At 41.2% G+C, this 13,470-nt stretch overlaps 1 protein-coding gene across 1 annotated transcript in view; it reads left to right on the forward strand.

The window, feature by feature from the left end:
• Positions 1-13,470, forward strand: part of STRIP2 (striatin interacting protein 2) — a 44,576-nt gene that overhangs the window by 21,473 nt on the left and 9,633 nt on the right. The window contains exons 14-18 of the mRNA XM_039242471.1: positions 557-631; positions 1,343-1,440; positions 1,926-2,052; positions 4,597-4,697; positions 7,847-7,913. Coding sequence (XP_039098402.1) covers positions 557-631; positions 1,343-1,440; positions 1,926-2,052; positions 4,597-4,697; positions 7,847-7,913 — 468 coding nt within the window. The remainder of the gene's footprint in view (positions 1-556; positions 632-1,342; positions 1,441-1,925; positions 2,053-4,596; positions 4,698-7,846; positions 7,914-13,470) is intronic.

Here is a 13,470-nt window from a genome sequence, read left to right on the forward strand (position 1 = left end):
TCCTGCCTTTCTGGGCTATGGGTTACCCAGCTCCCTTATCAACTTTCTCTACCGAGTTAACTACCTCTCACTTAAGAGCATTCTAGAGCTCTTGGATGGCCTCAAACTGACACCACAGGAAGTGCTACTGTGTGGGATATCTGTTCTAGTGTCCCAGACATACATTCATCCTGACTTAAGATGCTGTGTGACCAGCAAAGCAGTGGTCTGAGCCGACTCCTGGGTAGGTGTTCTGATTCCTGATCTACTATGTGATGTGGAAAGAATTCTGGATTGATTCCAGATAATGGGAAAACCAGAATCAGATTGTCAGGGCTGGAAGAGCCCTCAGAGGACATCAGATGAGCCCAGTGATCCTAAAGAAGAGGAAACTAGACCCAGAAAGGAAAAGTAACTTACCCAGAGTGATACAATGAGTCATTAACACAGCTGGGATAGGAACCTAGATCTGACTCCCAGCTCAGTGCTCTTTTCATGTCACCCTTCATAACCAGGAAAACATGGCCTTTGGTCAACCAGAAAATGGCCTGGGCAAACTGTATGTTTCCTACCATAGGGGGAAGAGGTTGTACCAGAGACACCATGTGAAATCCTCTACCAAGGCATGCTGTACAGTCTCCCCCAGTATATGGTAAGGAGATTGCTGGGCCAGAGCTGCCCTTCTCTGCTGCAAAGGAACAGACAGCTGAGAGCCATTTCAAGCTGAGCTGTCCATTATTTGAACTTATTTCCTGAGCCTTCACCTCTGATGCAAGGCATTCTCTAAAACATTAAAATTCTGAGCTTTCCTCAGGGCTTTTCCAAGAGGAAGGAGGACTTGGCTTTATTCCCAGGTTCTTCTTTGGGAGGGGTGGAGAATAAGGTGGGATCCATGCAGGATTCATTGGGGGCTCTCCTTCTAAGTAAGTATCCTTGACCCTTTGAAGTCTGCCATGGTCTGTCATGTCCTAGGTAGCCCCAGGCTGAGCAGTGAGGATGCTGATGGTCAGAGTTAGAGGGAGGAAAGGGATAGAGGAGGTGAGATCATGCTTATACCTCTCACCTTATTTCTAGGCATTGCCCCTCTCACTGGCTTCTATCCTCTTTAGAAAGAACAATTTTGAAGCAGAATAGCCTATAAGCTCCCTTCTGGGTCTGCCTGTCTGGCTATAGCCTCACAGGCAGGCCTCTCAGGCCTGGGCACCTGCCTGTCTGCCCTTCTGGAGGTGGACAAGATTTGGTCATTGAGGAACGAACATAGAGGAAACATTTACAACACTTCCCACAGGGCTGTTGAGGTGTGGAAAAATAGCCTGTTGAATGGAATGGACAGAGATGGATCTCCTCATTTTCTGCTTCCTAGATTGCCCTGCTTAAGATTCTGCTGGCTGCAGCCCCAACCTCCAAGGCTAAGACTGACTCTATCAATATCCTAGCCGATGTCCTGCCTGAGGAGATGCCGTGAGTCTTCAACTGGGTTGGCTGCTGAATGCTAGCTGTTTTGCCTAGCTGTCTAGCTGTTTCGTCTACAGTGTCTCTCTAGTCCCCACCCCACCTTGGTGACACTTATAGGGATTGTGTCTAAAGATGTGTCCCTTCCCCTACCAGTAACCCCTTTCCACTGGTGCTCTCTGGTGGGTTCTTTTTAGCTCAGAATCAAGGGTCTACAGGGCAGCATCAGTGCCAGAGACTGGCTGTGCAGGTATATGGGTGGACATTGTCAAGGGCTGAGCTTGCCAAAGGAAAGAGAAAAACAAAGAGAACAGACGAGCTTTTCTCCAGACAGGCTGGTGAGGGGGAGTTCTGGGGGTTTCCCGAGCACAGAAGTTCAGATCTGCCAAGTTCTGGTTCTCTTGTATATGTTGTCTCTGACCCAAATACACGGGTCCTTGTAGGCCTCTCTCTAAGGCTACTCTCGGCACTGACTCCTCCTCTCCCCATTGTAGCATCACTGTTCTCCAGAGCATGAAGTTGGGCATCGATGTGAACAGGCACAAGGAGATCATTGTAAAGAGTATCTCTGCTCTGCTCCTGCTACTCCTCAAACACTTCAAACTGAACCATATCTACCAGGTGAACAGCTAGCAGTGCTCCTCCACAGGTCTCAGGGGTCCTCCAGGCCCTGCCTCCCAAAGAGAGAATGCAGGGGCCTTTTTAGTCCAGTTGAATGTCTTTCAGCCTTTTTTTTTTGTCTTCCTCAGGGAATCCATATACCTGATGCACAGGCTTGCGTGGGGCTGGGGTGGGGGGTTTGGATTGGGATGTGAGGTGCAGATATCTTTGACCTTTGAATATTATCCAAGGTTGTAGGTAAGAATCCTTGGCTTCTTGAGAATGTGCCCAGCCAGCTTTGAAGCAGTGGAAGACAGGATTCAAGCATTCTACCAAAAAAAGGGGGGTTGGGGGAAATTATGTTGAGCATACTTTTCTATATGTGAAGCACTTTTCTAACATTTGAGATAGAACTCTGAATACACCGTTTTGACTCCTAAGGGCTTTGATGTCTTATAAGAGGTATGGATATATAGATAGCTAATTATGGAATGGTAAGTGCAAGATACAAGTAAGCATTAGCTGGTAATCCAACCTGAGATGGAGAAGAGGTGACTTCTAACCGGAGTCCTAAAGAAACAGATGTTAGCCAGGATATGGGAGTTGTCAGGGAAGGAAGATGGGAAGCCTTTCAAGAAGAAATGTTAATTTGTAAAAGTCCAGAGGAGAGAGAGAGAGAGCGAGAGCGCAAAGTACCTTTGGAAACTGATTAAATGTTGCTGGAGTTCTGCCTGGGGTTGGGGGAGATGGAGAGGCCTAGTGCTACATGAAACTAGAGACATGGCAGGGAGCAGATCACACAGTTGATAGCACACATTTATCGAGCACTTATAATGAGCAGGCACTCTGTTAAGTCCCTGTGGGGTCTCATTTAATTCTCTTCACCCTATGAGGTAGGTCTTATATTATCACTGTTTTGTAGATGAAGAAACCGAGGTTTCCTAAGAAAGATTAAGATGCCGCTTCCCCATGAAGGCATTGTTTGCCATGCTAAGGAGTTTGGACTTGGTACTGTGGACATTGCCAAGATATGGGGGACCCTGGGAGCAGGAATGGATGTCTCTGTGGTGAGAACATGGGGAAGAGAGAGAGGCTTCTCACGACTGCTCAGTGTCTCAGCTCCATTCATCCTAAGTAGTCAGAACCAAGCTTGTTGCTAGAACAGCAGGTTCTCGGAGTGCACAGAGGCTCCTGCAAGGTCTGTGTCCATGCAGGTTTGACTATACAATCAGCATATTTCTCCACGTTAGTACATTCAGAGACATCTTTGGGTATGTTATGGGTGTCCTGGGTGCTCACATTTCTTCTGCCAGTGTTTGCTGAGCAACAGCAGGGCTGGGAGGAGAAGGGGTGGGTGGGAGATGGTGCTCCTAGTAGAAAGAACAGAGAACTGTGGATATGTTTTTCTGTCTGCTTCTCTTGGTGGGCAGTGTGTGGATCAACAGCCAGACAGGTGGGTGGCATGATGGGCCTTGCCAGTGTGTGTCAGTGTCCGTGAATCCCAACAAGTCTACAGATATATCTCTAACTGAAAAACATTTTCCATAACTTCATAGTGGGTATGTATTGGCTGCTCCATCTGGAACTTTGGAAAAATGCCCCAGGTCAGCTACCAGGGAGAAAATATTTGAGCAGAAGAAAGAAATGGGCAGCACAAGCTGACTCCCCACCTCTAACCACACGCCCAGAGGCAGAGGACAGCTTGGTTTGCTGCCATGGCTACTTCTTGGTGACCAGGAAAAGCTAAGGGATTTAAAACACCATAGTTTTCTGCTTTTTCAACACAGTTTCTGTACTGTCCCAGCAGTCTGGGTTCTGGATCTGGAGGCACACTGTGTCTGATACTCCTCACTATCATAGGCAAAATTCAGGTGATGCCACTCCATGACACTGCCCACTAGGTTTTCCCAGACACAAACCCCACCCAAATTGAAGAGAGCAAAATGGAACCCCTATGTTCTGGTGTTTAGCCATCAAAAAGATCTTGGACTTATTGTCAGTATAGGGCTCTTATTGATCTTATATATTCATTAACATACTGATATTGTAAGTACAGGGATAATATAGTGAACCACGCAGACTCATGCTGGAGCCCACATTCCAGTGGTTCAGTTGTGCCATACCCATCCTGACTGAGTGATGCCAACAGTTGCCGGGAGGAAGTCGCACCTGCTCCTGCTATATCCATCACTGGTGAAACACTATGAGCCAGGGGTTTGGTATGGAAGACAACTCCCTCAGGGAGCCTTCCTTTCTTGTTGAGCTTAGGAAGAAATATCACAGCAGTTCCTTCTATTTATCTGGAGTGGGATTTTCTTTCTGGCTTAGTTATGTTTTGTGCTTTGGGTCAGCTTCTTGCAACAACATATACACACTGCAGATTGTCCTCCACGTAGGATGAGCTGGCTGATGATGCTTCTCCCATTTTAGGACGGTTGATAACACAGGTGGACAGTGAATATTCTTAGGAATTGATATTAGAGTTATACTTGCCTGTCTTTTTCATACATACTTTCTATTCTCTCCCAAATAAGCAACCCTTTCTGCTTCGGTCTTTTAATTCAGTTTGAATACGTATCACAACATTTGGTGTTTGCCAACTGCATTCCATTGATCCTGAAGTTCTTCAATCAAAATATCTTGTCCTACATCACTGCCAAAAACAGGTATGTACTCTGGACATTTATTTCATAGGTCTGTTTTGGGATGGGTTGAGAAATATACATCTGAGCCTTTCAGTTCTTGTGTCCCTCGTCCCTACAATCTTAGAGCTGTCACTCTTAAATTTAATTTCGTTGAACTGTAAGTTGATGATGGGGTGTGTGATTTGGTGTCTTCACAGAGGTATTTGTATTTTAATAGTTTTGAAAACTGAAAAATGTCATGACTCAAATAAATAAAACTGCAACACTGAAATTTTACCACTATGGCAGAAGGATCCAAAAGATGTTTTTTTGTGAAACATCCTTCTTATCTGGCCAGCCCTGATCTTAGTATAAATCATAAGTTGGATCAATTACACTTCTTTGTAAATTGTAGTGTTATACAGAATTTGTCATTGAAGGTAAATAATAGACCCTTACTTAGAGAGATCAGTTTGTAATAAAACAAATATATGGAATTTTATTTAATCTCAGTAGCGCTAAGAGTTTTACAAGTTTTATTCTCGTTTCACCAATTAGGAAACAAATTCAGAAAGGTTAATTGACTTGCTCAAGATTAACATGCTAATGAGACCACTTAAGTAAGCAGCAGAGGCAGGATCAAAACGCAAAAGTGTTTTCTGATCACAATCGCTCTGAATACAAATTGCTTTCCACTCCTTCAGCCAAATGGGGACTTGGGGGGTTACAGAGTAAATCCTTGTTCTTTAGTTTTCTACTTCCACAAGAACTAGAAGCATGCTAATTAAAGTTTAGCAGAAATGCTTTTACCAGAGGCAGTGTTCGTAAAGTAGAAGTAAGAAGGCTGATCTGATTACTTGGGTTGACTGGAGAGCACCAGGAGATGGTGCCTCACCAATCTTGTCAGTACTGCCTGAAGGTCCATCATACAGAGGCAGCCTACTTAAACATAGTTTAAAATAAAACATACACATGGAACCCGAAGTCATGAGACCTGCCATTTGCTAGCTATGTAATCTAAGTAAGGACGTTTTATTTTTTTGAGCCACAGTATTTTCACCTTATAATGAAAATAATACATCCTCTGACTATATCATAGAGATTTTATATAAGCACATAAGAGAAACATACGAGAGTCCTGCTCCACATTTCCAGGGTTAGAGATCCACCCTTGGATCAATCAGGTATGGCTGGGGTTCAGGAACTAAATACCTACCCTGCAACATGGGCCTAGAAGAGGATGGGCAGACAATCTGATAGGTGTCTATTAGGTTCCATTTGGAATTGGAAGAGTGGTAGTGCTGGCCTACATCATTTACTAAGATTGGCCTGGATAAGATGGTCCTCTTTTGCATCACCTGTAAGCTTTACTGTTGCATGAGTCCTGAAAACTTGGAGCACTCCTAGCTCCTTATTGCACAGTTTTATCATGGCTTATACAATGCAGATAGATACTCCAGAAACTTGTAATTTTATTTTTGGCCCCCTTAGGCTAGAATTCAGTTCACTGAGATTGCAACAAATCCATCTTTGATTTCCCACCCCCATTTCGTGGTTGCCAGCACGAATTTAGCCATGGGGCTTTGTCTGTGGGAGGTGGGTAGACAAGTGGATATGCCAGCCAAGAAAGTGTGTCCTAATGGAGCAGTACAGAACGGGAAACCCTGGGAGAATCCAGTAGAGTGAATTAAGATGATGAGCAATGTTATAGGTTGTTCCACTGCCCTCTCTCCTACCTTGGTTCCCCTAGGTTATCATGTGAGTTTCTTGAACAAAGGTAAATATTTCTAGGTAAACAAATTGTTGCTTTTTGCTTGGATGGAGGTTTTTTTTTCCCCAATGTTTATTTATTTTTGAGAGAAAGAGACAGAGCGTGAGCCGGAAAGGGCAGAGAGAGAGGGAGACATAGAATCTGGAGCAGGCTCCAGGCTCTGAACTGTTAGTACAGAGCCCAATGCAAGGCTCGAACTCATGAGCCATGAGATCACAACCAGTCAAGGTGGGACACTTCATCAACTGAGCCCTCCAGGTGCCCCTGCTTGGATAGAGGTTTTTTGTTTTTTTTTTTTTAATTTTTTTTTTAATGTTTTCTATTTATTTCTGAGAGAAAGAGACAGCATGAGCAGGGGAGGGTCAGAGAGAGGGAGATACAGAATCCAAAACAGGCTCCAGGCTCTGAGCTAGCTGTCAACACAGAGCCCGAAGCGGGGCTCAAACCCATGAACTGTGAGATCATGACCTAAGCCGAAGTCAGACGCTTAACCGACTGAGCCACCCAGGTGCCCCCTTGGATAGAGTTTTGACTTTTGAAACGTAGAGTCAGGTCCAAGAAACCCCATACTCCTCTTTGTAGCCCCTGCTTTGCTAACATCCTTTATCCATATCCAATTGCACTAGTTCAGATAGATTGGTTATAAACCTTATGGAATGTCAGAACCAGAAGGAGCGTTAGAGTTGAGCTAAATTCTGCATTGTACCAACGAAGAAAGGAGAAAAGGAAAAAAGAACTGTAATTTTGATTAGTTCTGTCCCTGTCATCATGCTGTGCCTCATTTTCCCTGCCTACTCATGCCTGCTTCTCTGGGCTCATTGCAGAGCCTCCAGTTCCCTTGCAGTCCCCCACTGTGGGTTTTGGGGCAGATGCCTTTACCCATTCTTGGACTAGATCGGTCCTGCTGCAGGAAGCTGCCTTTGTCTTAAACTTCCTTCAGGAGTGGCTTCTGTGATCATTTCCCAGAGCTCTTGGCTTTCAGAAACATCTGGTAAAAGACACAGGAGAGAGTTTCATTTTACCCTCACATCCACAGATTGTTAGTAATTGGGTGAAGTTTGGGCAGCATCTCTGGGAACACAGTTCACACATACACACAAGCATACACTTAAGTGCAAAAACACAAATGCACACAAGTGTCCGTACTCTTTAAAGAAGGGAGAAAAGTGGCTATCCCACAGGCTCTCTTGCTGCTCTCTTTTGCATCTGCCAGATGGGGGCCAGCCTGAAGGAATTCCGTTGGTTCCTCTCATGACTGTGAGGAGACGAGACTGCAGCTGGAGTTTCAGCTGAGGTCACTAAGCAATTTGGGAAATAGATGGGGCCTGCTGGAGAGAAATAACTCCTGCCATTTCAGATACTACCATTTTTTTGCCATTGCTATTTCCCTAAAGCCTGTCCCTTTCTCTGCATCCTGCAGCATCTCAGCCCTGGATTACCCTTGCTGTACCATCCAGGATTTGCCGGAGCTTACTACAGAGAGTCTGGTAAGCAGAGGGGGGGATTTGGTAGCTTTTGAACTTGCCAGGTGGCAGAGGCTGATATTTACTCTTCCATTTCTTCTTCAGCCTCATCATGCCGCCGGTTTGGGAGTCTCAGATCAATAAAGGCATATTGGCAAGAGCACAGAGGCAGGGGGCGCTTAGAGCTGCTAACCCTGCTGAGCAAAATTGGGAAAAACTGCACATAGCAATTGCAGAGAAGAGAAAAGGGCCAGTGACAAACACTAAGGAGGAGAGGGAATTTAGAAAGATAATGGGACTGAAATTGAATGTGAACATCTATGCTAAATGGCAGGACAATCTCTACTGGTCTGTTCCACACAATAATCTGTCTCCTTTCTGCTGTGTCACTGGCTATTCACTTTTCACTTTCATATAGATTATAAAACCCAGAAGTGTGTACTTCAGAGAATACCTTGCTTTTTGGTCCCTCTAAGCCAAAAGTTGGTAATAGCTACAGAAATTGACCCAGAAATTTCTTCATCCTGGAAACAGCTTTAGACAAATCAGAAAGTTCTTCAGAGTTATTTTGATATGGACTAATCAACAACGTATTGAAGATCCATTGTCTGCTGTGTGGATATACCTCCTTAGATATATTGAATCCACACCCTCACCCTGTTGCATTTACTTAGTTATCTATATCTGTTTCTCCATTTAACTGAAAACTCCTTGAAGAGATGACATCATCTTCATTTTTATATCCCCAGAGCCTAGCACTATGTTGGGTACATGTAAGGAGCTCAAATGCTGAATGATTGGGTGAAAGCACCCACATGTCCCCCAACTTTTTTACCTGTAAAACATTGTAATTGTATCAGATAAGTATATTATGCACAAATAGAATGATACCTTCTATGGTACAAGTTGTATAGAACCATAGGATTCTTGGCTGGAGGGGAACTGAGAGCCATTTAGCCCAACCCCCTATTTCAAAGATGAAAAACCAGAAGGCCCAGTGGATGAAGTGACTTGTCATAGTCCACTCCTCATAGATGACAGATCCTGAATTAGAAAATGACCATGTCCTAAGATAATAAATCTAGCACCCTTTTTAGCATCAGGACAGAGATTTCCTGTCTCACTTAGATGTGGTCTCAGTAGCCAAGGAAGCTGGGAGCTTCTTATGCCTACAGAGAAAGGCAGTAAGTTGTCTAATACCCCTGTTTATGCACATGATGTTAGTCAATCTTTAAAATAACTGTAAGGGGTGCCTGGATGGCTCAGTCAGTTGAGCATCCAACTCTTGATTTCAGCTCAGGTCATGATCTCATGTTTCATGAATTCAAGCGTGTGTCAGGCTCTGCACTGACAGTGCGGAGCCTACTTGGGATTCTCTTCCTCTCTCTCTGCCCCTCCTCTGCTCATGTGTGCACGCTGCATGCTCTCTTTCTCAAAATAAATAAACTTTAAAATAACTGTATAAGCTTGATATTACTGTTTTATAGAAAGAGAAGTTAACTGCCAAAACCTTACAGTTGAAAGTAGCAGAGCCAGCGTGAAGACTTACATCCCTACCATTCAGAGTTAGAATGAGGAATGCACTTTCTCACAGAAAACAGTGGTATACAGCATTAAAATGCTACTATTAGTAGGGTACTTCAAAACATAAAGTCAGCTTTTAATGCTGAAATCTATTTCTTAATGCAATATGTTCTCTTTTCTCAATCCCATATATAGGAAATTGATGGAAACTATACCTTCAGATCTCTTTGGCTGGACCCTTGGTGATATGAGCATAAAATTATTGAAATAATTGTTTTGCCTCTCAGAAAATTTTGTTATCCATGAGCAGGTGAAAGCACATATCTATTCTAAATAAACCAGTTCATGCTAGGTAGGCCTCTCCTTTGTGTAAAGCAACAGTGGCACCTGGTGGTTTTGTTTCGTAACCACAGATTTTTGTTTGTTCGCTTGAATTTACCGTGTAAGTACTTCCCATGAGCCCAATCATGAGCTTAAGTAACTAGCAAGTTTACTCCACATAGGTTTTCAATATAATGATTTGTTTATCTAAACTGATGGCTTATGTACTCAGAAAAGACTAATGTTTATATGAGTAAGATTTATCTCTTTCCAGGCTCAGTGAATTAATTGTAAACAGAAAATGTACTGGGTTTTTATGAATGTGTAGGGTTTTCTTTAAAACATATTTCAAGTTTTTTTCTGGTTATAAAATCAGTATATACTATTTTTTCTGGTATATAAAATCAGTATATACTATTGTAGAAAATTGGCTAAATACAGAAAAATAATGGGGGAGAAAACAAAAATACCTTAATTACACTACCTACATGTAACCACTGTTAATGTTTTGCTGCAATTACTGTATGTATGTGCATATACATTCATATATATATACACACACACTATTTAAGAGAATAAGAACTTTGTGTTATGTTTCAATTTACATAATAAAATTTAAATCACAATGTGACTTTAAACATATTTGAGAACATAATTTTTTTTTAAGTTTATTTATTTACTTTGAGAGAGAGAGCAAGCTGGGGAGGGGCAGAGAGAGAGAATCCCAAGCAGACTCCACACTGCCAGCATGGAGCCCAGTGTGGATCTCGAACCCACAAACCATGAGGCTGAACCAAAACCTGGAGTCAGACACTCAACTGACCAAGCCACCTAGGCGCCCAAGAACATAATTTTTAATAGCTACACATAATATTCCTCTTCTTAATTTTTTTTTACTTGATCGTTTTCTACTACTATTGGGGTTTTCTGTGTAACTCCAAATGAACGTCCTCACACATGAATCTTTGACTTCATCTCTAATTATCTTTTTTTTTTTAATGTTTATCTATTTTTGAGAGAGAGAGACAGACAGATTGTGATTGGGGGAGGCGCAGAGAGAGAGGGAAACACAGAATCTGAAGCAGACTCCAGACTCTGAATTGTCAGCACAGAGCCCAATGAGGGGCTTGAACTCATGAACCGTGAGATCATGACCTGAGCCGAAGTCAGATGTTTAAGCGACTGAGCCACCCAGGTGCCCCTCTGATTATCTCTTTAAGATACATTCCTAGAAGTAGAATTACTCAGCTGAAGTAGTCTTGATTCTAATTTTCTCAGTTTTTTGAATTTGAACTGAGTTCAACTTCACCTGGAACTCCAGTTGCACATTTAATGGACATGAAATAAGGTCAAAGTTAAAGGACATTAATTTCTAGAGTCTTACGCATGTACTGAGAAGTTTCCCTACTTACCTGGTATTGGAAGGTTCTCCAAAGGTTCATTTTGGTTCTCCAAATGTCTATATTCAAATCCAATCCATTAAAGTAGGGGAAAAAGTTAAATTCCAAACATAAGGGAAGGATAGTGAATGCATGGTTGTGTAGAAGATAGGTATGGTCTTTGGAAGGTGGTTGCTAGAAAAGTCAGTGATAGGGCTTCAGCAAGTATTATAAAATACTCATCATTTTGAATAGTTATTTAAGGCAGTGGTATAAAAAGTGTGCAAGATGATGCTTTGGGGGGTGGAATATTTTGATCTTTTATGTGTATTAACATCTCTTTCTATATTTATGTGTATATTAGGACATATATAATGTTATTACAATAATGTATTTCTAACTTATAAGTAAATGTGTATTTAGGATTGTACACAAAAATTATTTACTGAGAGATATGTGCAATAAAAAAATTTTAGAAACCACTGCTGTAGAGTATGTTGAAATGATGGTAAGGTTATAGGTCAGCTTTCTTTGTGGGCCTGTTGGCCCTAAAGACAAATCATGCAGATTACACCTCATCCTCCTTTCCTATCTTAACAGATATTTGGACCCAAAAAATGTGGCAAGTTCTGTGTAAATCCATTGTCACTGCTGCCAAGCCAACTCTGTTCAAAATGCTGGGTTTTTTCTCCAGAGGGTGATTTAATAACAGCAGCATCACATACAAAGAAGGGCATATTTTGAACAATGTAGATGTTCAAGTAGGCATATAGATTAAGAATGGAGGAATGAGAAAAGGTAGTCTATGTGGAATCCCTGAGTATCAGAGCTAGACGTTTCTTAGTATCTTGCCAAATCGCATCCTTTACTGATGAGGAAATGGGTGGAGTGATGAAGTTTTGTCTGGGTAGAGCCAAAACAGTGGGTCAGAATTTACATGATCTAGCCATTTGCAAAGAAACATTTGGCATTTCCTTTTAGATATATGCAAGTGAAATTATTAAGTTAATTTTTAAAAGGTAGTTCATTCCAAAGTCCTCAAATTTGGGTTCAATTTACATTCAGAAAGATCTATAAAAATATGTTTATTACCACTTAAATTTATGTACCTGATCCTTTCATCTATCCTTATTAAATTTTGTTTTTATAACTTCCTAATCCAGATATTTTTGGATATCCCAGAAGATTTTTGTTTGTTTTTTTAGTTTTTATTTTCTTAATTGGAATATAATCATGTTTAAGTATTAAGGTCTCTAACGTTCATTTCAGACATTATTTAACCAATGATTTATGACCATCACTATTTAAAACCAAAATTTGCCTTTAGCATTGTTGTTTCTCTGTTTTAGATATAATGCAAACACATCATAAGGTAGATATCCAGTTTTCTAGGAGGTATATTTATATAGAGGATAGAGGAAGGACCATTGATAAATGTTTTTTTAACATATTATCATTTTTCCTGTTAAATTGCCATTTCTGTAATGGGTACTAGAGGAGATTAGAATCTATAGAATGATTTTTCAAACTCAAATGTGCAGATCCATCTCCAGGGTGCAAATAATAGTTTGTTTTGCTAAAGCTCCCCAAGTGACTCTGAGATTTTCTTTTCTCTTTCCTCCTTTTTTTACTCATACCATTTAAGAATTACAGCTCTCTTTTATGATATCTAGGTCTTTAATCCAGCAGTACCTTAACTGTCAGAAATGCATATGATAAGGGAACTATAATGATTGGGAAAAGAAATTCTAAGTGAAAAATATGAATTAGTTTTCAGTTGTGTGAACCACAATAATGGAATGAATAAAAAAATCATTTACTGAGAAATGGCTATTATTATCAATCAGTAAGTGTTAAAACCTAGCAAATGTATTTTCAAATAGGTTCAAGTAAATACAAGGCTGACATAGCATGGAATACCTGAAGCACACAGCAAAGAAATGGACTAGTTTGTAATATAGAAAAGGCAGACAGAACTACAGCTCTAAGTTACCTTGATCAAGTAGGTTGTAGGAGTTCTATCTATAAAAGGAAGAGGTTGGGCCATTAGGTGAACATGAACTTTTCCTGGACTATAAAACTCCCATAGGTTCATTACATAACAACCAAGTTAATATTAGTAATTCTGATTTTCACTGAAGAGCTGATTATCAATCTGAAAATAAGAGTCATCACTAGGGACTTTACTAAGCTGAGAAGGTTTGAGATGTATTAGATTTAACACTTTGCAGTGCTTCTTTATTTTTTTGTAAAGTATGTATGTATGTATGTATGTATGTATGTATTTATTTATTAAAGTAATCTCTATCCCCTATATGGGGCTTGAACTCACAACCCTGAGATCAAGAGTTGCATGC

The sequence above is a fragment of the Hyaena hyaena genome, unplaced genomic scaffold, assembly GCF_003009895.1.
Source record: "Hyaena hyaena isolate Hyena2069 unplaced genomic scaffold, ASM300989v1 scaffold_8, whole genome shotgun sequence".
NCBI lineage: Eukaryota > Metazoa > Chordata > Mammalia > Carnivora > Hyaenidae > Hyaena > Hyaena hyaena.